General features: G+C 34.2%; 1 protein-coding gene across 7 annotated transcripts in view; it reads left to right on the forward strand.

Moving 5' to 3' along the window:
• Positions 1 to 23900, forward strand: part of VPS13A (vacuolar protein sorting 13 homolog A) — a 104149-nt gene that overhangs the window by 57890 nt on the left and 22359 nt on the right. For 6 of the 7 annotated variants that reach the window (XR_013958690.1, XM_080636871.1, XM_080636872.1 and 3 more), the window contains exons 43-60: positions 790 to 954; positions 1073 to 1334; positions 2219 to 2379; positions 3537 to 3640; positions 4643 to 4937; positions 6209 to 6604; positions 7417 to 7521; positions 7619 to 7765; positions 11840 to 11968; positions 12581 to 12714; positions 13921 to 14050; positions 14361 to 14596; positions 16524 to 16677; positions 17519 to 17665; positions 18254 to 18335; positions 19611 to 19680; positions 20215 to 20320; positions 22504 to 22617. Coding sequence is in view for 6 of the 7 variants with exons in the window: in XM_080636871.1 (XP_080492997.1) it covers positions 790 to 954; positions 1073 to 1334; positions 2219 to 2379; positions 3537 to 3640; positions 4643 to 4937; positions 6209 to 6604; positions 7417 to 7521; positions 7619 to 7765; positions 11840 to 11968; positions 12581 to 12714; positions 13921 to 14050; positions 14361 to 14596; positions 16524 to 16677; positions 17519 to 17665; positions 18254 to 18335; positions 19611 to 19680; positions 20215 to 20320; positions 22504 to 22617 (2937 nt within the window). In the remaining variant the exon portion in view is untranslated. Of the gene's footprint in view, positions 1 to 789; positions 955 to 1072; positions 1335 to 2218; positions 2380 to 3536; positions 3641 to 4642; positions 4938 to 6208; positions 6605 to 7416; positions 7522 to 7618; positions 7766 to 11839; positions 11969 to 12580; positions 12715 to 13920; positions 14051 to 14360; positions 14597 to 16523; positions 16678 to 17518; positions 17666 to 18253; positions 18336 to 19610; positions 19681 to 20214; positions 20321 to 22503; positions 22618 to 23900 lie in introns of those variants that run through there. The other variant, XM_080636876.1, reaches the window with a different exon arrangement.

The raw sequence follows: 23900 nt of genomic DNA on the forward strand, positions 1-23900 counted from the left end.
GTAGGGAAATAGTCTAGATTCTGGTCTCAAAGTAGATAAGCATTTATCTAAGGAAGAGTGATACTTCTCCCACACCCCTTTTTCAAAATTTTTCAAGTATTTGTAGCCTGAGAGGTTGCTCAGAATAGAAAACTTGCGCTTTTCTTAGGACTGTCATTATCAAACAACTTTCTGAAGTAATGGCCTCAGAAGGGTGAAGATTATCGACTGAGATATTGCAATCGGGAAATTGCTATTAAAAATATTCTGAAGAATTTTTCAAAAAAATGGGAGATCTAATGCAGAAGAAAGGTAGAAGACAGTGAGTCAAACCTTCTATCTTCTTGCCCAGATTTGAAATAACAACATTTGGAAATACATAATTTCCAGAAATGTTGAAGGTCAGGAAAATGTATTTGGTTTGGAAATATAAAAGACTAATACTTAGTGTTACTCTTCTAAGAAGAGGAAATCGGCTATATATAACAGTTTTTACAGTGTTATTAGATGTTACAATGGCTGTTTTCATACAGCATTTACTGGATATGTTAGTGGCTTATATATAGGTATATGTTCTTAATTTTCGAATAATCATAAATTTAGCTAATGTTATTGACTTCTGAAATACATCTTCTGCTTCTTGCCTTCTTTATTCTCTTCTTCTGTATTTGAGAATAAAAACATGAACAGAAAAAGGAAAACCATGACAGATCATAGAAGTGGGAAGGGGAGACAGAAGGAGTTTTGAGGTGAAACTTGCTTCTACAGAAGAAGTGGTCAGATAAGAATTCTTTAAAAATCTCCTTTCAGATGAAGAAGAAGGCTAAAAAAGCATTGGTTGAATCAGATGCAGAAGAAGAAGAAGAACACTTCAAAATTCCAGAATATAAAACAGTGATAAATATTTCTTCAAAAGACCAGCTGAACATTACATTATCCAAATGTGGACTACAAATGTTGAGTAACCTGGGCACGGTAAGAAAGATTGCTTAACTATGCAGTGTCAGAAATGTTAAATGAATGTTTGTGCAGATCATCTTGATGAAATCTTATTCGATCTATTTGAGTTTTGTATCTATACTTTGTTTTCTAGGCATTTGCTGAAGCAGCTAGTCAAACTTCAGACATCTTCAAAAAAGACCGAGCACCATTTGTAATAATAAATTCTTTAGGACTTCCCATCACTGTCTCACCTAGTGATTCTTTTAGTGTCCTCAATGTTGAATTTGGAGCAAAAACATTTATTCTGAGAGATGAGGAGAATTTAAATATGGAATTTGTCAGAACTAAAAATGAGAGTGACCAGTTCACAGCAATGACAACTCTTTGCAGCAAGAGGTTTTACATTCAGATCTGTAAGTTCCAAAGTTCATACATCTTCTGTTATGGTAAATAGTGCATCATACATAATACTGCATCTTGCACATGTCAGTAAGTATTGGGGAGCTACATAACATAAAAAAAGTGTCTGCATTCTCTGTGCATGGCAGTATTTGAAATCCCGCTTTAGTCTTTGCAGCTAAAAGTTACATGTATCATGTTAATTTTCATAGCATAATTTTTCTACCATGATAGATTATTTAGGTAACTGATCTTCATGAGTTCACTGCAGTCAAGTATTTGTTTGCATTCAAAAGTTAATGCAAAATTAAGCCACCTCAGTTTTTATTTTTTGTAGAATTGAGGCCTGTATGTATGTATGAGTGTTCATAAGGTTACTCTTAATGAGGATCTTTAAGAGAAAGGATTTTTTTTAAAAAAGTTTCAAGTAAAACACAGTTAAAGCTAAAATAAAAAAAAGTAACATCTAGTTTTAATGTAAATGTGTTAAATATTTTAAGTTGGCTTATTGTAATAATTGACAGTTTTTTCAAAACTGATTTTTACCAATGGTCTTGACCGTATTATGTATTAGTTGAATTGTTTTCACAATGTGTCTGAACTGTACCTTGTTAAAAAGCCATTACATCTTGTAAACATTTCTCTTTAGGCACTAATTCTATTTGTAGTGACAAAACCCACTTGACTCTTTTTTTCCTCTGGTGAAAAAAAGTTTTTGCTGTTTCTTAGGAGCACTGCAAAATTGGCATATTAAAAGTGGTGATTGTACATTTTCATTTGCGTTACTTTTTTTAATAGATTAACTGATACAGAAAATTCTACTGAATGTGCATTTCTGTCTTTCAGATGTATCTTATGCTTCTTTTGAGTCTTTTATTTCTCGTCTTACAAATTCTAGGTCCACATAATCATTCCACTGTGGAAAAGATTCCATTGACAAAAGTGGGTCGATGTATTTACAGAGTGAGACATGACGAATCGGGTGTTGAAAGAGCCATTGTCTGTCAAATTGATACTGTTGAAGGAAGCAAGATGATAACTATACGTTCTCCTGTTCAGGTTATTATATTTACATATATTAGAATTTCATTATTATTGTAATTTTTAATGAATAAAAATGATCCTGTAGTCTTTAAATAAACATTAAAAAGTGTTTAAAAAGCTTACCTAAGCAATTGCTATAACATAGCTGTTGTGTAGTTCAGAAGAGATTTTCAAGAATAAAAAGCTTTTCCAAAGTGACAAAAGCAGGGACTAGGGTGGGAGTTAAAATGGACCTGATTTTAGTTCAGAATAATTCATCAGTTATGACTTAAAATGCTAGCTGTGATTGCAGTCTTGTTGACATATTTGCTTTGTATTAAGTGATCAAACTTAACCTTACATTGATTCTGCAAGGTTGTTACTCTGTCAGATTTTTTTTTTTTTCTTCATTCTCTATGATTGAGACATGAATTTCAAATTTAGGAACAAGTCAGCTGAAGAGTGAGCCCTTTGTGTGTGTATCTTTTTTTGATTCAGTAGTGTTAGACGTATGGTTTATATGTAGTTTATAGTTAGTAGTAGTTTGTAGTTAGTACAGGAATGATCCTGATATTAGTGCTTTATAATGGTAGTGTCCCTGTTATGTGTCACTTGCAGCTTTTGCCTGGAGTGGTTTATGGCTTGGTTAATAATCAGGTTTACTGTTTTATACTTACCTAAATTAATATTTTTTTCCCCAGAGCTAATAATACCATTAAAGTAACCATAAAGTAAAAACCCTAATGTTTGCAAAGAACAGAGCACTATATACCCCCAAATTATAATGATTGCTGATGGTTTAACCTTAAAGTAGGTATTTTACTTACCTTGTGGATTTTTGACCCACACAGCCTTGTATTTAATACAATTTTTAGGAGAAATTTCTTTGAAAATTTATGATATAGTTCAGATCTACTGGTATTTAGTTCTAAAGGGCTTTATGCTTCTCCTTAAAAATAATTTTACAGCTAATATATTCATTTTATAATTAAAATATGGCATTAAACTGCACAACCAAATTATTAAGGAGATTTCCTGGTATTGGAGACAATTCTTTTGAAATACCTGATCTGGAATGGTAAATGGATAAGATGAAAAATAAGAGACTACTTGTTCTGTCCTCTGTTAGGTTCAAACCACTTAATCTTTCCAGTTTTTCCTAATGAATGTTGGTGGATTTTTATTTCACTTAGATAAGGAATCATTTTTCAATCCCATTAAATATTTTTGAGGAAGGAAGATGTATAGGGACTGCTTCACCAGAAAATGAGTTCAACATACCACTGTCCTCTTACAGGTACTTTGTTGCATTGTTCTTTCATCATGGAATATGTTTATAGATTGTTGATTATTGTATCCATACAATTACACTAAAAAAAGTTTCTGTTTGCTACCTAATACTGTAATTGTATTGTCATTGTTGGCTTTGATCTTCTTGAAGCATCTTATTTGAGCTAAATAGAATACTATATAATTTTTGAATTGGAAGTCTTTAGAAATCCATTTTACTGGACAACTTAAATTAACTAACTTACTTTAAGAATGTAAGCCCAGGTGCTGCTTGTGATTGTTATCCACACAGTACAGACCTTTTTCTTAGAGGAGTGATGTCTAGTGATGCATTACAGCTTCTTTTTTTTTTTTTTTTTTTTAAGAAAAAAGAAAAGCTTCTTTTGTTATTTGTGATTCTGAAATTAAAAATTGAAACTAATACACTTAAGCTCTATCACAGTTGTGAAAAAAGACTTGTCAACCTTAAAAATACAGCTTCCAGAACATCTATAATATTAGCACCTTCAAGCTAATACCCACTTGAAACTGCAGTGAGTTTGTGTGTACAGTTTAGCTGAACTGTCACCAACTTTTAGGCGCATAAGTTTGCTTTGATGTTTTTTTATGATTATGGAGACTTCCTTTCTGTTTTCCCACAAACACTTTCCCTCCTTTTTTTTTTTTTTTTTTTTTAAGATCGCAGCTCTTTGTCTTCTTTGTTAGATAAGCTTCACTTTATTGTGGATAATATAAGTTAGTTAGTATCTCTGATTTACCTGTATTTTATTTAATAAGGCTTAGTGACATTCTAAATTCATTGCATGGATATATAGGCGAGTTCAACGAGGCACATGTAAACATTTCCTGTAGTAAACTTTTCATTCAGGAAATGTTTACTAACAAAATGAATTACTGTCAGAAATCTTCCAAAATCCAAATAATCATAGAATGAATGTTGCATAGTACTTTTTTGTAAATGAAAAATTCAATGTCATGTTAAGTGTTTAAAAAACATTTTTATTTACAGATCCATACTCAGTTTGCAACCACTAGCCAGTGAAAATGGAGTGGATGGAGAATATGATATGTGTGAAGGAATTACATTTGATGAAATTATGAAAAATGTTGACAGTTTATTACAAAGGAAATGTCAGTCTGTGAGGTCAAGTAACCACTCACTTATCATCAATATTGTTCCTGTAAAAGACATGTTGACAACTTCATTATGCACAGATCAGTGGGATTTTCCATATGTTGTTCATTTATGGCCTTCTGTTCTTCTCCGCAATCTTCTTCCTTATCAAATAACTTATTCTCTAGAGGTAATTCTTTAATATTTAATTTTTTTTGTGATGTTTCCCACCTATGATATGAAAGCTCACAAGGTGGTTAAAATGTGTTTATAAATGGATATTAAAAGACAGGGCTTCTGGTAGAGTAGTTGTGAAGCAAGATTACAGATCTTGTAAGGGCAAGTCTGTACCTACAGAAACGAAACAGTACCAGAATGTGAAAAGTGGTGGTATTAATCATTACTAGTAAGTCATTCTTTAAATATATATGTGAAGTAAAACTTAACACTGTACAAGTTTAGCCCTGGGAGTCACTTTCTGTTGCTCAAGTGCAGCTTGAACCTAATTAAACAGTATATTTTTTACTTTGAATTGTGACTACCTAAGTGACGTAAGTAAAAGCTACGAAAGTAGCATTTTACATGCTGTCACTGAATTTTAGCAGTAGTATGATTTTAACAAATTCTCAAAGGCGTGCCTTTTTTGCCAGGTTTTTGGCTTGAATTGCAGCCTAGTGCCAGATTTTGTTCTTTTCAGATAAAATTAAATTATTAGATGCATTTTTGACTGTTAATAGTCATTCATTCTGGGTGAGAAGCCACTCTCAAATAAAACACCTAAAACATATACAGTGTGGATGTTGGTTCTTCAGCATTAAATGTTTCATTCTGTGAATCTGCTATGGTTGTGTCCCACTACCTGCTGGTCTAGACATAGGATAATAGAGATATAGATGGAAGGCAGTGAACCACTTTTTTCTCCAGATGGTCATAATATTTAGTATATGGACTCAAATAGTAGAATTTAATAAAAAATTTTGCTGCAAATACACAATTACTAGAGCTAGAGACTGTGGTCTCTGCCAAATGTGTGGTAATAACAGGCTCTTTTCTGTCTCAAGATATCTTTCTTACAAATGTAAATTTAGGGCAATACTGAGTTGAGGAAATCAACTCAGTATTTAAGCGTATTTATGTATTTGAGTTTGGTGACAGTTTGTCTCTGTGTGTGTGTGTGTGTGTATTAAGTTTTGTTGACTATGCGTAGGGTTGTTTTGGTGGGTTTTTTTTTTTTTTTTTTTTAAATGTGTCAGGGTAGCTGTTCAATTATGTGTCCTGGTTTTCGGACATAGTGTGTAACATAATTAAATAGCGTAATAAGCATTTTAGAAATTTGCTTAAGTATCTTGTGTCTTAATTTTCAAAGCTAGCTAGAAAGTAACAGTTGATAGGAATTTTGAGTGTGATTCATTTAAATGTACACTATTGTTTTTTGTTTGTGGTTTGTTGTTTTTTTTAAAGGGAAATGGGAACAAGTATGTCACTCTACAAGAGGGATGTTCAGCTCAGATCCATAATGCAGTCTTGGATCAAACAAAACTAGATTTACAGTTACTTAACTATCTTGATCAAAACTGGAAAAGTGAGTACCATATAAAAAGCAATCTACCCGAAATCAGCTTTACGACGTTTTACTGCATCACGGAGTTGGATAAAACTGAACTGGATATTGCTGTCCATGTGACCTACACAACTGGGCAGATGGTTATAGAGATTCACAGTCCGTACTGGATGGTGAATAAAACTGGTCGAATGTTGCAGTACAAAGCTGATGGTATTCACCGCAAGCATCCTCCAGATTACAAAAAGCCACTCCTTTTCTCTTTCCAGCCCAAAAACTTCTTCCAAAATAACAAGGTATTATATTTTGTAAAACTTGACAGCTCCGTAATCACCTATGTTGTTGTATGAAAGCATTTTTACACTTTGGAAGTTATGTACACTATGCTGTGATCTCTAAAGGTCATGAAAGCTACCATATCTTTCTAAACTCGTATTTTAAATAAGCATGTTGTCAGATATACTTGAGATGGAAAATTTACATTGTCAAAGGCATTGTTAAGAAGGAGATTGTCATCTTGGAGAGTAACAAAATTAACTTAGAAATGTTTCCTAAATAAAAGTATTTCCTTTATTCCGTTTAAACTGCGTCAAGAAGTGTTCCTCATTCCAAATAAGACTTAGAAGGTGTATAAGAAATGTAAAGCTGTGGTACTTGAAAATGGATCCTTGCAATGGTGGTTGGTAGGTTGGATCAAAGTTGGTAGTAAGCTAAGGTTAAGATGCAGTTTACCATTTGAGTTTGCTATGTGAGTTTTTTAATGCTGATTACTGATGGATGAATGATACAAGAAAGATTACATGACCGAGATTTTCATTGTGAGTAAGTTTTGGAAAGGAGACTTACGTGGTTGTTTCCTCTGCAGTATCTTACAGTTTTAAGTCTTATTCCACATAGCTTGTAACTAAGGGTGGTAGAAAAGCTTGGATAGAATATCGATAGAATATTTTTGTGAGACTATACTGGCAGTTGTTGTGTCTTGAATAGAAACACCAGTATTTCCAGGATTCACTTGTATTTGTGTTTATATACACACTTACTTTGTGTGTGATTTTAAATGTTGTTAGTGTCTGTAAATTGAAAATTAATTCAGGGTGCTTTTTCCTAGGTGCAACTTATGGTAACTGACAGTGAACTGTCTGATCAGTTTTCACTGGACACTGTTGGAAGCCATGGTTCTGTGAAATGCAAGAGTCATAAAAAAGATTATCATGTGAGTTAAATTCATCTTTCAAATTCATTAGTCTCAGAAGATATAAAAGAGGTAAGAAAAGGACAGCATACTTCTAACAATGTCTTCCTATTTACAGGTTGGTGTCACCATAGACAACAGCAGTTTTAATATTACTAGAATTGTAACTTTCACCCCATTTTTTATGATCTCAAATAGAAGCAAATACACTTTAGAAGTAGCTGAAGAAGGAAAGGAAAAGTGGATTCCTATTGTTTTACAACAGGTAAACTTATAAAGGAACCTATTAAAAAAATGAATTGGATTGAATACGCACTGATGGAAAATTAGCCATGCAGTGTTCAGTGAGTGTCTGAGTATATTGTATTTATTCAATAAATTACCTGTGTCCTGTTACTTTTTCTCAGTGTTGCTTTTGGACATACTGTAAAGCTGATTTAGATTGTAATTGAAATGTTATCTCTGTTACGTGCATTATAAGTAATAAGAGAAAAAGACCTATACTGTTAAGATATTATCTCTGTCTGCACAGGAACTTCTGTTCAGTTTTTGCAGTGGTACCTGACAGAGTGGTTTGGTTGATGTCCTACATGTGATGCCACTTTCATGTAGCAAGAAAATTTCTCTTGTGGATCAGTTCATATGCTCCAAACTGTTGTTCTGGGACTAGTCTCACTGTTGGTTTTTAATGCTTAATGCATAATTTCTAAAGATGTATCACTGGCCCCTAGGCTAAGTGGTGTGGAAATGGCTTTTGGGCTTTCATTTATGCCACAGAGGCCTGGACTGTTTAAGAGGGGGCATGCAGATTGGCTGTTTGCACTGGAGTGCAGTTATGTTTTGTATGTGTGGTGAGTTTTGAGCCATCATGCCTTCCTTTTGGACGTGTAGGAAGAACAATGCATGTTTGGGAGTACTGTTGAAGGTCTACGAAAGCTGAAAGTGATCCATACTGCCTTCTGGGAAGAGTGAAATCTCCCTCATTCCCTTCCAATGTGTCTTGAAGAGAGTGTATTTAAAGCAGAGACAAAAGTTTAGCTTATCAGATGGTGCAGTTGGAGGCTTTCTTGCATTTCTGTAGTATTGTAGGTACTCCAAATGATTACCAAAAATGCTTCCAAACTAAAATACCAAAGTTAAAGGAGTATTTTAAATCAGATTTGTAATCAGATCTTTCTGTTACATTTTTGATGCTTTCAACACATGCTCTTTAAGTGTGCATTTTGTATATAATTATTATAGAAGAGAAATACTGTTTTAATATCATTATTTCAATTTATGATTGTGATACAACTTCACTTGCTTTTTGTAGTCATTTTTCCATTGTGATTTTTAAGTGTACACAATAATGTTTAGATCTTGAAGAGTCTTAAGTCAGTTCTGCTTCCTGTAATGTTTATAATTATTTTAAAATAACATTCTATTCTTTTACTCACAAGTAGTCTGTTAGCCATAAGCCTTCACATGTATTCTATTTCCTCTGAACCAAACATTCGTTTGACTGTACATAGTGTCTTGGGTTCCTTACATGCCTGATGACTCATATAGGTCATTGATAAAGCTCTGAAATGACATAGGTTCACATGTAGTGGCATGGGCCACTTCATATCTAATTTCTTATTTTGAGAAAATATAGTCAGATTTTATTAGTTGTTGGTTTTGTGGTTTGTATTTGATAAACAGCTGTTACTAGAATAAATTGTTTTACAAACACTTTTGAAATTTTCTGAACAGAACTATTCAGAGGTAATAGTTTTGAAAGTTTAAATACATTGCTACATATATAATCCGTGGTTTTTCTGTGTTGGTTGTTTCGTTAATATCCTTGCAAAATTTTCTGATTTGTCCCACAGGCATCATTGTTTTTCAGGTGCTTCATAATTGTATTAATTGATCTTGGTCTCCTTTCAGTTATCAAGTATCAAAGGAGGACTTCGTAAATTTTAGGAGTGCTGATAATATCTTTTGAAAGATTAGATGTGCTAATTTATCAAATGGAGTAGCAGAAGTCAACAGAGAAATCTGTACCCCTCTTAAATGATTCCAAACATCACTTCCAGAATTGCTTGCCTTTTCACATGGTGTAGATACTTTCCCTTTTGATAAGCAGTCTAAAAACCTGTGTTATGACAGTTAAGTCTGCCAAGGTTATCCATTTGTAACCCAGTTGCTGAATCCAGTATATTTCTTACCTCTTCTAAAGTTAGGTAGGGTCTGGCTACTATTGCTCTATCTTGGGGCATCCAGGACAGATTTCCAGCAACCAAGTTACCATCTGATCTTGTTCTTAAGATGTGGGACTCTGCTATCCAGCTAGCCTAGATTTATTTATTTATTTACTTATTTAATGCCTGTGAATTTTTTTGTGTGTTTCTCACATTACTCTCTTACATTTGGTTAGTCTTCAAGAAAACCCAAGAGTGTTGAAATGTTAATTCTTATCTCAGTTTGCTATCTTTTTCCCTCCGTTCTATTTTTGTCATTTTAAGCAGAGTCCATTCTTCTGCTCTAACTTTTTTATCCACTTTTCTTTCTTAGTGACAGGTAGACTGTCTTCTCAGGGGAAAAAAGCAATTATTACGTAGATCTCATTTGCTCGTGGACATACTCCGTGCCTGGAAAACAGTCAGTTTATCAGAATCTTTAATTACTGTTTTTAGAAACATTTGTTGTTCTTCAGAAGGCTGTAACAGAAGTTGTTGGATGGTGATTAGTATGAAATGGCTTGCTAAGGATAGTCCTTTCAATTAGGTATAGTGCAAGTGAGTTGACCAGCATGCATCCTCAGAGAAAGAAAGAAAACATTGCCGGAGACTTTACATGACACCACTGTTAAATACAAACGTCCTATTATGGAATGGAGGTTGTTGTAGAAATACAGTATCTAGTGAAGCACTTAGCAGATATGTGGTAAAATGTTTGGAAACAGCATCATTTTGTGAGACATTCTGTGGCTAAAGATTATTGCAAAAATGTATGGTTTAGTTCTTTCTGGTTGATTCTGTAACTTTTTATTTAGCCAATTCTTTTATTTTGGTTTTGATTATAAACTTTTATTTACTGTTGACTGAATCTCCTTGAATTTTCTTTGGACTCTCTAAATTTCTATGTTGAGACTTACTTGCTGTGTTTTATGCGAGTTTACAACACAAGTCTGAATTTCCTTTGTCTGTAGGATGCAGGTTGGTGTAGATAATCTTCAATCTTTCTGTTTAACTATATTTTTTTCCTTTGTCTTCCTGCTTCCTGTGGTGTGAGAAACAATGGGAAAGGGAACTTAGTGGCATGGTAAGTTGGTGAACTAGTCTTTCACCACTGAAGATTGAATTCTAGGATTCAGATGCAATTTAATGTAAACATCGTGTTTCTTAAACTGTGCTGGAGAAAGATGCCCCTAAAGTGTTGGATGTTGCAGGCGAACAGTGTGTAATACAGGAAGAGCGGTCTACCTACTCAGACTTTGGCTCTTGCTGATTGAGAATTATTGTTAATCATAGCTTGCTACTGTGGCAGGACCCTCTTAATTAGTAGGAAACTTTTCATTAGTTACAATTAAAACTTCTGTCTTCCCTGCCTCCTCATTTTATCCATTTGTGTAAACTGTTAGAGCTTGTCTGAGGAATTTTTAAACCAAGAAAAGCTGTGATTTCAGTCAGGTGTGACTAGCAGAATGTACTCTCTGATTTAGCTGCCTGATGCTTCATACTTTATTTATATGTTTTATACCCACATTTAGATACGTGTGTGTGTGTGTGTATGTGTGTGTATGGATATATATATACGATTTTGAAAGAATAGCTGGTACACTGATGTCCTGCATACTCAAGTTACATGGTATATTATGCTAATATCTCCTTTTGTCATTGATTGTCACTGTAAGTTTGATTTGTAATTTATACTTATTTGGCAAGAGGTTTTGTTGATTGCATGTTGCTGTTGTTTGGTTTGGTTTTTGGAGCGTTTTTTGTTTGCCTTTTTCTTGTTTTGTAACAAGTTTGTCTATTTTGGTGGTGTAGCTATGCTCAGCTTTATACTCTGGATTGCAAATATATTATGCATTTTAAATCTACTTTTCCATGTGAATATGAAGTCTTACTGTTTTCATTTTTATCTCCTCAACTCTTTTGAATCTTCACTGTAGTTTGAATTATTTTTTATTTCCTTTCAATTTACTGTGTTCAGGTAAGTATTACCTTAAGAGTTTCAATCATGTTTCTGATCCAACTCACTACACTTTTGGGTAGAATTTTAGTAGATGAACTATGTGCTAAAGTGAATTTTGCTTAACATCTAGTTTATTTTCCCACTTACTTTAAAATACCTGTTTGGGTTTTTTTAGTGCATTCCCTTTTGGCCTGAAAATGATGCCAACAAACTGCTTGTTAGAGTTGAAAATTCTAATGTCCTCCCAAAGAAGATAAATTTTGATAAGCAGGAAAACTGTCTGCTACTGCATTTGGACAACAAGGTAAATGGTTGCCTTCAGAAATTAGATAAAACAACAAAACTGCTTCATTTCTATTCTCAGAACTTTCTGTCTTCCCAGACAATCAGCTATTGAAAGAAAATGCTGAGGAAAAGATTATGTATGTGCAGCTGTATTGTTGTCATCCTCATACTCACTTTCCGGAGTGTATACATGCAGATATAAGTAGGCTAAAAAGTATTTCACATTAGTTCTAAAGTAACATGAAGTTACTTTTCAAAGAAACTGCAACTCCGCTAAATTTACTTCTGTGTTGCATATGATCGCATCTAGCAGTAATTTTAAAATATGTGAATGTTTTTAAAAGTAGAATGTTTTGGAGGGCATTAATGTATATGAGTGGTTGAAGATTCCTCTACTACCAGCCTAAATTTTGACAGTACAGAATTTCTCCATGTTTTTGATGTGCAATGTCTGTTACTTAGTAAGTACATCCGGGAAATACTTTAAAGATACGTTAAAACAGGTTGGTTGGTTGACTGTTCGGTGGGTTTATCTTACGAGAGTAAAAGCTTCCAAAAATATTTAAATTACATTTGCTTTATTAGAAATTAATTCCACTGTTACTTATTTTATAATTTTTGTATCTGATAGCTTGGAGGAATTACAGTGGATGTTAACCTGACTGAACATTCTACAGTGATTACCTTTGCTAATTACCATGATGGTGCAGCTCCGTTTCTCTTAATAAACCATACTAAAGAGGAAATCATCGAGTATGGACAAAGGTATGTAAGAATTTTAGAGTAGATATCTGCACAGAGAAATGTGAACTGTTATTTCATGTATTGTAAGTATGCCTATTTCTAAAGATGCCCTAAATTTGTCAATGCACTGAAAGGCTAACTCTCTAAATTGAAGCGAATGGATAGTTAACAGAGCAGTATTATTTAGCCTTAGTTGTCTGTTTCTACAAGTAAAAAAGCTGTTTTGTGAGCTAAGCAACCTCTTTGTTCTCTTTTTATATGAATTTTGTGGCCTTGTCCTTTACATTGATTTACATTCTTGATAGGGGCACCTACCTGGATTTTGGGCATCCCTAGTGTAAATTTAATAAATATACATGTAACTTTTATAATTAACTCTGAGGTATAGAATATTTTAGTTGGAAGGGACCTACAGTGGTTATCTAGTCCAACTGCCTGACCAATTCAGGGCTGACCAAAAGTTAGAGCATGTTGTTAAGGGCATTGTCCAAATGCCTCTGAAACACTGACAGGTGTGGGCATTCTGGGCATTCTCTAGGAAGCCTGTAGCAGGGTTTGTCCACGCTTGGTAAAGAATGCTTCCTTGTGTCCAATCCTGGCACAGCTTTGAACCATTCCCACATGTGCTATCACTGGATCCCAGTGAGAAGAGATTAGCAGTTCCCTTTCCACTTCCCCTGCTGGGGTAGGCTTCTTTCAGAGAGCTGTAGAAGCAGTTCTGCCAGTTTTTAACTCTGTGTGAGGGAGAATGGAGTTTAAAATCTGTCTGAAAACATCTCCTGCATCCATATACTAAACACTGCACTTTTTCCCTTCAGCAAATCATATAGGAGAAATCTTTCCTGGACAATGGATTTTGAATACACTTTTCTTGGAATATTAATAATCAGGCAGCACGAATAATGAGTTTTCCTTTCAGCTTGCAAGCTCCACTATCTTTTTCCTCTACTTACTGTTTCCCTTGTTAATCACAAGTGGGAAAGAAAATAAGTATTTACAATCTACTATGTATACTTTATTTATGAAGTATATATATGTATTTTGAAGTATAAATACTGGTTTTAGTATTTATTACTGAGAATGGTTTGGTGTGTGGTTTTTTTATGCAGAATATTTTCATTTTCATTATAAAAAAAATTGTTGAAATGCTAGAATATAGATGTCACAGACACAGAAAAAGATTATTGACATTTTAATTTTATGTTTAATTTTTAACATTTGTTCTAGTTCCCTTAGTGAATTGGAAGACTGTCTTCAGCCAAATAAGGCAGTACTGTATACTTGGGTGGACCCAACAGGATCTAGAAAATTGAAATGGAAATGTGGAGATAGAATTGAGGAAATCACCCCGAAAGAGGTACATTTGTTATCTAAATTGCCTTTTAATGCTAATTTAGCATCCTTTTCATCAGTGTATATATGAAATTCTATATGCAATGAGTATGACAGTACCAACATTGTTTTCTGGAGCTTGTGCCAGTATCATTGTCTTCAATTCAAAAGTGTGTGTGTGTGAGACTGTTGTAAAACTTCCTAATGTAATTATTTCTCTGTACCTCTAAAAAAATCCAAACCCCTCTTGTTATCGTGCTTAGACTTCTGGATTTGCTTGTGTAGTAGCAGAATGACGAATAGAGTTATAAAGAATTTCCTTCTCTTGTTCATAGGACAAAATGGAAACACTCAGCCTGGACTGTAGAAAAGTGGTCTATTTAGTGTCATTTTTTGAAGGTTTGCAGCGCATTGTCCTGATCACTGATAATGTGAATGTATTTAAATTGGCTTATGAAAGTGTAAAAGCAGAACTAGCAGAGCAAGAAATTGTTCTGTCTTTGCAAGATGTTGGAATTTCACTGGTAAATAATTATACAAAGCAAGAGGTGTCCTACATTGGAATTACAAGGTAACTTATTTTGTGTCCAACTGTCTAAAATTTTTTAACTTCACAGAATTAAATTTTGAAATTTTGGGTGTGATTGAAGAGGAAAGAGAGGTCTGGGTGAGGGTATTTAAAACTAAATAATCATGTTTTCTTGTTGTAAAGAGAAATGTTTTCACTCTTTTTTATTAATGCGTATGCTTTCTATAACTGGATGTACATGTTTTTGCAACACAGAGTTGAAACTCTGTATGGCAAAACTCCCAGTATATTGAAAAGAAGTATTTCGTGTCCATGTATTTTGGGGAATCATAGTAGAGTTTTAAGGAGTAAGATCTGTGGGTAGTTTGTGTCAGTGGATTTTTAGGTCTTTATTATAGAAACAAGTGCTGAATTCTGTGTTGAAAATTCTTATGCAGCAGCGGCTTGCAGTTCTTTTTAGTTTTCATTGAGAAATTATGGTGACTCCAAGGCTCTAATACTTTAGGTTTTTACTATAACATCTCTCAGAGGGAAGCAGAAAATGAACTATGTAATGCTTGAGACATACTTCTATATATTCATAGCCATGAAGTTGCTAGAGTGAGGTTTTTTTTCCTCTTGATTCTTTGCATCACACTGCAAAACAAAAAAGCAAATACTTCACATACATGTATACTCATTCTCATCTCTTATTTGCAACTAAAATCCCAATTCTTACCCTCACCTGAGAAACTGCACTCTGATAACTATCTAAACAGTTGAAACACTCCATTAAAAGTGGCAGTCAATTTCCTAGGTTCAAAGTAGTGTTGAGATTTCACTGAATCTGTTTTTTGTAAGCAGTCATCCATAGTCAGTAGTCTAGCAGTACTTACTGTTTTCTTGTTAAAACCTGAGTGGATATCAAACTCCTGAAAGCTCTTTTTAAAGGCAAGAGATTATTCCTTGGTTTCAGTGAAGAAAACCTACTTTTCAAAAGGTTCCCGTTTGTGACTGTGTTGTTACAGAAAGAACAGGTTTTGTTTGTATCAAACTTGAGGCAGAAACAAGCTTCACCATGGTAGTTCTGGCATCATATTGTGAGGTTGGGGGAAGAGGAAAATAAGGGAAAATTCTCAGCAATTTCAAGGTAGTACTCTTATTTTGTAGCTGTTGTTTTGCCCTTTAGCTCACCTCTTGTTTTTTGGGGGGTGATTCTGCCAGTGATGTATCAATGTAGACAGAGGTGTAGCTAAAAGGGATTGGATTAAGGAGCTGTGTCTGGATGTCTGTGTTCATGGGCTGTAGAGTAACTTGTGGAAAGGGGAAACAACCTACACCTGTTTGATAGCGTTGGTTAGTGCCCTGTTGTGTGCCTTTGGGTGAAATCAGACATGTGCTTCTTGCAGAAGCAGTGGAATTAAGCAGAAAGAGTCCAGTGCCATCTAAGAACGGTTAATTTTGTTGATGTTTTATTTATAATAGAAGAGACAAAAGAACCAGAAAACAAAACCGTAAAATTGGTAGAGGATACGTGTATACCAAAATCACCATCTACTGATTTAGATAGAAAGAGTGAAGAAACTAGCCACCAAAAATAAGAGGCAGCTCAAGAGGCATTTCATCTCGAGTTCACAATTTCACAATTTTTACTATTCATTGTAGAAGAATAATGACTGGCAGTGCTGTTGAAACTGAGCTTTCTGATTAAGTGTCCTTACATGCCCATCTTCAGCAGGGAGATACGCTATTAACTTTTTTTTTTTTTTGCATTGTATTGGAGAGACTGGCTTCCAGTTAGTACCAAGAAGGCAGTGGGTATCTACTGTAGTAGATTTATCTACTGTAGTATTTTATCTACTGCAGTAGTTCTTTATGATGTAGCTTCTCATTCTGCAGTTATAACCTATTAAAAGCCATAGAATGGTAGGTGAAACTTGTTTTGAAATAGCTAATCATTCTCTGTTGGTCCTTTGTTTTGTTTTCAAAGTTCTGATGTGGTTTGGGAAACAAAACCCAAGAAGAAGTCAAGATGGAGACCAATGAGTGTTAAGCAGACTGATAAATTAGAACAAGAATTCAAAGATTACAGTGAGCTAACTCCATCAGAAAATAAGATTATTGAGCTGGAATCAAATGTTTTGGTAATGCTAATAGTTTTCTATTGTTTTCATGTATACACAGAAAAAAGATAATGTGTCAGTTTTGCTATCTTTGAAGAAACTTCCAGTGAAAATTGAGATGATTGATTTACCTAATCAATTTGAAAACCCTCTTTATCTCTGTGTAGAAAAAAAAAAAATCTTTGGAAAAAACTCCAGAAATGTTTGAAAGCTTATCATAGACTTTGTTGTTAGCATCTGTCTTTGAAGTTGAAGTGTAACATTTTTGCAGAGACTAAATATCCTTAAAGCTATAGTAAAGGAGCTTTGCATTTGTTTCATTTGCTGTACTGGGAAGGTGGGCAGGGTGATAGTCTTCAGTCTGTTTGTTTTAGTGCAAAATCTTTTCAAGTGCGTTATTGTGGGATAAAACAGCTGTGTCATTCAACCACATAAATATTAAAAGATTCCAGAAAATATTCTGTAATGTAGAAGCGCATGATGGTCCAAATGCTGCTATCCTTGTCCCTAGATAAGTTATAGATACCTCCAACATAATTCCAATGAGTAAATGGTAAATGAGCCATTTTTTATCTGTCATTGACCATTATGTTATATTACTCTGCCTTTACTCTAGAAAGACATATATTAAACTGCAGTCCCCCAAATAATGTATTTTGTAGTTTTATTTCTATTGAAATTTATGGCAAAATTAGATCATTGTAAATAAAGTTATGACATCGAACTTAAAAGCTGCAAAACTTTTTCTGCTAAGCTATCTTTACAATGTTAATGAAATGAACAGTGTACACTTTACAGTATATTTTAAAAAGCAGTCTTTTGAAACACATAGCATTCTAAATTTTCTTCAATAATACAATAGGTGTGTTTAACTCCTAATGGAATGAATATGAAAATTCAACAACCGCATGAGATTCCTATTAGAAGGAATTATCTGCCAGCTTTAAAAGTAGAATACAGCTCATCTGCACATCAGAAATCTGTCAGAATTCAAATTTACAGGATACAGGTGAGTTTTGTAGAAAAAAACCCCAGTGTCTTACTTATTAAGAAAAAGCAACTTCCATGGAAACTTGGATTTGGCTTTAGAGTTGTTTGGATTTTTTTATGGTTTGGATTTCATTGTACTCATTGGCTTTTACATCACTGCTTCTAAATCGTTGTAAATACTACTTACATGGTTTTGGGGAAAAAAAATCCAGACAGCTGTGGCTGTTTAGGAAAAACATTTACTATTCATCTTCCATGCTTTTTCTTATGGCTTTTCCTTATAACGGGCAAAAACCAGAATCATAGAATCACAGGTGTGATAGATATGGTTTGTTGTTTTGCATATGTTAAAGTTGTTAAAACCAAATCCTTCACAAAAATTCTGTGGGCCATTTATTATTACCACTGACTTATAGAAGCATTTCTAGACTGTTGGGATTGGATGATTTAATTTTGAAGAGATATTTTGAACCACAACAGCAGCTTTTTTTTCCTGGTTTTGAGTTGGTGGAATACTACAGGTAATGTTCGTAATTCTTGATTTTGAAATATTTCACTATTGAAAAGCTAACATGCTGCGACTTGTGCTGTCCTTACCCCCTATTAGATACAAAACCAGATTCCTGGAGCCATATTTCCCTTTGTGTTCTATCCTATTAAACCTCCAAAGTCCATCACCTTGGATTCAGGTTTGTTTCGAGTTTAACATAATCCATACTTCAAAAATGACAATATAACTTGCTTGTACTGAGTTTAACTATTCAGTTTTATCAAATGAAGTTTTTATAAGCTTACTCACTACAGATACAAATACCAATGTTAGAGATAGAGAAGCAGTTTGCTTTACAAAGAAGAGATACAGAAAACAGAAGAAAACAAATTTTTTTTCATCCTTCGATATCATACCTTTTAAGCACATATTCTTGACACACTAATTCAGTTCTCTTGGAGAACGTAATTTGAAAGTTCATCAAGTTTAAAAGGGGCTCTTAGTGGTTGCATTCAGACCACAACTGAAACTTAATGCTGACTAATATGGAAGAGTGTGCCTGTTGAAAACAAATGATCAAATTGTTGGTTATCTTAATGGTAGTGAATCTGTTGCACCATTTCTGTATAATCTGCCTTTGGAGTTCTGGGGCAATGAGGATTCACTCTTCATCTTTAGTAATCTGATTTTCCACTGCCCTAAATAAATTATCTTAATCATGTTGGGTTTTGGGTATTTTGAGGTTTTTTTGCTTGCACGCAGTAGACAACCTAGTAATCTATCTGAAATAATCTTAACTAATAAGAAATGTGTGCTGGTCTAAGATGAGAATTGTGAGGCATCATTTATAAGCTCTGTACATGGCAAGGTATATTTTGCCTATTTTGTATATAGCTTTAAGAATTCTTCGTTACTTGGAGCATAAAGCTTAATGTCAATATACTATGTGGTCAGGTACAATCTTTCATTAACTTGTTAAGTGCAAGGTCACTTGGAAAACCAGAGTAATGTCAAAAGGGATTCTGAATTGAGATAGAATACTGCTACGAATTTTCTACAGAACATAATAAGCTGTTAGGTGTTTGTTCTAAATACAGTCAATTTCAAATTACAATGCATGAAGTTGCCGATTATTTATTTATTTTTAATTCTTGTATCAGGCATTGCAAACTCTTATTCCATGACTAGGGAAAGTATATAAATCTAAGATCAACATTAATTTTTAAATGAAAAATGGCACATTTTCATAGATCAGTGAAACGCAATTTTGATGTTCCATTTCATTCTTGTCTTCCTGTTTCTTTCTGTTCCTGCTGTTTTCCCATGTTTGTTTGCCAGTCATATCCGTTATGTAATTCTAATTTACAGGGTTGAGAAAATCCTGAACATGTATGACATTTTCATATTAAAAATACAAAGGTATTCTATCATATAAAAATATATGCTGATCTCCTCTTGTTTTACAACTTTATAGCACCAAAACCATTTACTGATGTCAGTATTGTCATGAGAACTGCAGGACATTCAGAAATATCTCATATTAAGTAAGTATTTTGACATGTTCCATCTTTTCTGCTATTGATCATGTTTAATGAAGCTTTAAAATTAAAATTGTTATAAAAGTGAACATAATGCTAGATAGTTTTACACCAACTCATTCTTAGAAAGATCAGAGCACTTAGAGATAAAAGTCAGCCCCCTCTATTATACACATAATTGCAGAGTAAAGCAAGGATTTTAAAGTGTCTTTTTAATGCAGATTTTTAGTCTTAATTTAATAAAAACAGTGTTATATACAGTTTTAAATGCTGCTACTTGATTAAAATAGTCTGGTTAGAGGAAATGCATTTATCTTACACCACTGTGGGGAGCCTTCTTTTCACCAGCAGTGGTGAATACCTCCAAAAACCCCCAACAACAAAACAAAACAAAACCAAAACAAAAAAAAAACCAAACAACCCTTAATAAAACAAAAAACCCTGAATTCAATATATGTGTCCTGAATACTTTAGATTAAGTTTTGTATGTTACACATTTTTGCAGAAGACCTTAATAACTGGGTTTTATTTCATGTGTAGGTATTTTAAGGTCCTGATTCAAGAGATGGACCTCAGATTGGACCTTGGCTTCCTATATGCACTGGTTGAATTCTTTACACGCACTGATGTGCTGAGTGACCAAGAGGTAGAAACATTTTGTTGTTTAAAGATTTTTAAAGTTTGTAATTCTGAAACTTGTATTTTAAAAAATTAAAAAAACCCTTAGTCTTCTGTGTCCAATACTGATTAATTGCTGTGTCTGGAGGCAATAGGCACCTGTGAGATTTTTAAGAGGTACAGTTGGCAGAGGCAAACAGTAAATTCTTTCTCGTATCTTCATCTTACATGATATGCAAAGAAGGCTTCAGAACCTTCTGAAAAGAATGAAGCTAGTGCTGTTGCAGATTACTTGATCTTACTAGTGCCTGAAGGAAGGATCAGGTAATTAAGATGGGAAAGATGTGAAAATAATGCTTTTTTCCTTAATGTAGCTTATTCAAAAAAGTAAAAATTATATCTAGGAAAATTTTGGCCAGGAAACCACTGAACCTTATCTGTCCATGAAACCAAGAGAATGTAAAAGTAATTGAGATAGAGGTTGATCAGAAAATGAGAAGTGTCTGTGGCAATTTTATGCAAAATTATTAAATTGGAAGATGAAATAGTTGACATGTTGTTACTGAGAGGGAAGGGCAGTGGAAGTATATTATTGCATAGGGATAATGGGAGGAGTTTGTACATAGCAACAGTAGACATAAACTAAATACAGTAATACAAATTGCAAGGTAATCTGCTTGGGAAATAATAATAAAAATTCCAGATACAACCATAATCCAACAGAGGAGCCAGAGTTTCTTGAATTCACCAAAGAAAACCAAAAAGGTGATACGCTGAATAGATGCAATGCAGTTACGATGTACATTGGGCTTGGTGTTCCTGTTAAGAGCACTGAAATTTGAATGTCAGTACACAACAAACATAATAAGTTACTTAGCAGAAAGTATATTGGTTTTGTCTGTATCTCAAAAATGGTGCTGTTGAAAAATGAACCAGAAATATTTGCATTAAAAATCTGCCTGGATGAGTAGAGCAAAAAAGTCCTTTCTGATGGGGTGTTAAAAGCTAGCTGTAGTTTTGTCAGGTGAAAGGTATGCTGGAAAGGTAACTTACTCTGCTTTTATTTCCCCATATCTACACATCGGAGATTAAGAAAGTATTACTGCTCAGGGTTTATACTAAAATGAGGAGAAAATCTTAAAAAGTTGCGCCAGAAAATGAGAAGGAAGTGTGGAACAAGTGTGGAAATACATAATCTAAATTGGTGGTTTCCAGCAGCGTTCTAGGGCATACAGTCTGTTAAATCTGCTTTACACCAGGTGTACCAGTGAATTCTAGATTATTGTGGTAGTTTGAAGAATTTACCTTAGTTTTCAGTGTATGGTTTTGTAGTGGAAAAAATACATGGTTGTATTTTTTTTTTTTATCCCCTTCCAGTGGAATGATAAATTGAGATCAGCATTGTTAGCTGAACCACTGAATCCAGACATTAGTGGAGGCCTTCTTCTGCACTTTGTTTTTAGTGGATTTGCAAGGCGTGGTTTTAGGATTTCATCCCTACTTAATATTTAGTGTTCTGACTGTTTTGCTTGTTTAAGTAGACAGGTGGTACCTGGGTTTACTGTTCCGGTAGGACCTGTCCCATAACTTCAGATACAAATTCTTTGACTAGTTAAGTCTTTTCTGACTATAACTTCAGAATTGTTGTTATTTTAAAGTTGGTTTTTGGTTTTGTGTTTTTGGTGGGTTGTTTTTTTTTCTTTTTTTGTACCTGATCAGTTTTTCAAAAGCTGTTGTAAAGGAACTCTGTCTTTTGAAGGAGAGAAAAGGGGCTAGGTGGTGGTCTTCTGAGTCTGTAAAAGTCTAGTTTCTATATAACAGGAAGTAGTCTTTAGTCTATTTTTTTGTATTTAAAAACCTATGCATTGTTTTATGTGTTTAGAAGGGTATATATGTATGTCCTTTGCTTGATCCAAGTGAAAAACAGACTTTGCTAGAAAATATTTGGTATTTGAACTTTCATAAAAATAATTTTTTAACTTGTTTTTTTCCTATTAAATACATGTATCTTGTATTGTCCCTTGTATATTTCCTCGTGTTCATATAAAAAAAAGTCGTCTAAAATGCTAGCTCCTTAAGTAAAAAAATAAGATATGAGAGTGTAAGTAGTACTGGTCAATGAGTAGCATCTCAGTGACAGATACATGTGTGTCATGGTAGTTTTATATAGTCCAAATTTTAAAGTAATGTTTTTTGAAAATGCATTCACAGCTAGAACTTTTCAGAAAGGATGTTGAATCTCTTCAAGAAGAACTGATGAGTGTATCATCAATGGATACGTCACAAATCAGCTTGTATGAATACTTTCATATCTCTCCAATTAAGGTATAACTTTTCACTGTATAGCCTGTGTTTTCGCTCTTAACTGAAGCTTTAATTAAAGAAAACCAACTGTATCCTGGGCAGCATCAAAAGGAGCATGACCAGCAGGTCGAAGGAGGTGATCCTGCCCCTCTGCTCTCGTGAGACCTCACTTGGAGCATTGTGTACAGTTCCAGTGTTCTCAACATAAAAAGGACATGGAAGTGTTGGAACAAGTCCAGAGGAGGGCCACGAGGATGATCAGGGGACTGGAGCACCTCCTGTATGAAGATAGGCTGAGAAGGTTGGGGCTGTTCAGCCTGGAGAAGAGAAGCCCGCATGGAGACCTCATAGCCGCCTTCCAATATCTGAAGGGGGCCTCTAAGGATGCTGGGAAGGGACTCTTCATTAGGGACTGTAGTGATAGGACAAGGGGTAACGGGTTAAAAGTTAAAACAGGGGAAGTTTACATTGGATGTAAGGAGAAAGTTCTTTACAGCGAGGGTGGTGAGGCACTGGAATGGGTTGCCCAGGGAAGTTGTGAATGTTCCATCCCTGGTGGTGTTCAAGGCCAGGTTGGACAGAGCCTTGGGTGACATGGTTTAGTGTGAGGTGTCCCTGCCCATGGCAGGGGGTTTGGAACTAGATTATATTAAGGTGCTTTCCGACCCTAACTATTCTATGATTCTATGATTTTTTTTGTATCGTGCAGGATAGTAGGCACTGGAAAAGAAGAAACATTAGAGGTGAACTAGATGAACTTTTTAAGGTCCCTTCCAACCCAAACTGTTCTATGATTGATGATCAAAAATAAAACAAAAATGTTCTGGAGTAGTGCATCCATTGCTACCATTTACTTATATGGGGTTTACGTTAATAGTATTTATTAAACATTTGCATGAATAGTTCATTACTTCATTCGTATCCACGACTTTCTTCATATACAGTAATTCTTTTTATTATTTAAAATGGTATTTGCAAATTTATATTTATATTTGCAAAATGCTATAGTTTGTTCAGGCAATGTGTTTGGATTGGTTTATGAGGGAACTTCTAAAAACCATATACAGCCAGCGTAACTGTGCAATGACTTTTTCTGATTTATTGTTACTTACTGGAAAAGCAGTTTTGGTTTTTGACTCCAGTAAAGTCTACTTTTGGCTATTTCCCCATTCCTGTAAACACTCAGGTCCAGCTGTTGAATAGTATATGCGTACCTACATGGAAACCAGCATCTTTTTGCCCAAATCTATCTCTCATGTGTTTTTTAGCTTACTTGTCCTCTTTTTTTTTTTTTTTTTTTTTTT

This window comes from Psittacula echo (genome assembly GCF_963264785.1).
Source record: "Psittacula echo genome assembly, chromosome: Z".
Taxonomy (NCBI): Eukaryota; Metazoa; Chordata; class Aves; order Psittaciformes; family Psittacidae; genus Psittacula; species Psittacula echo.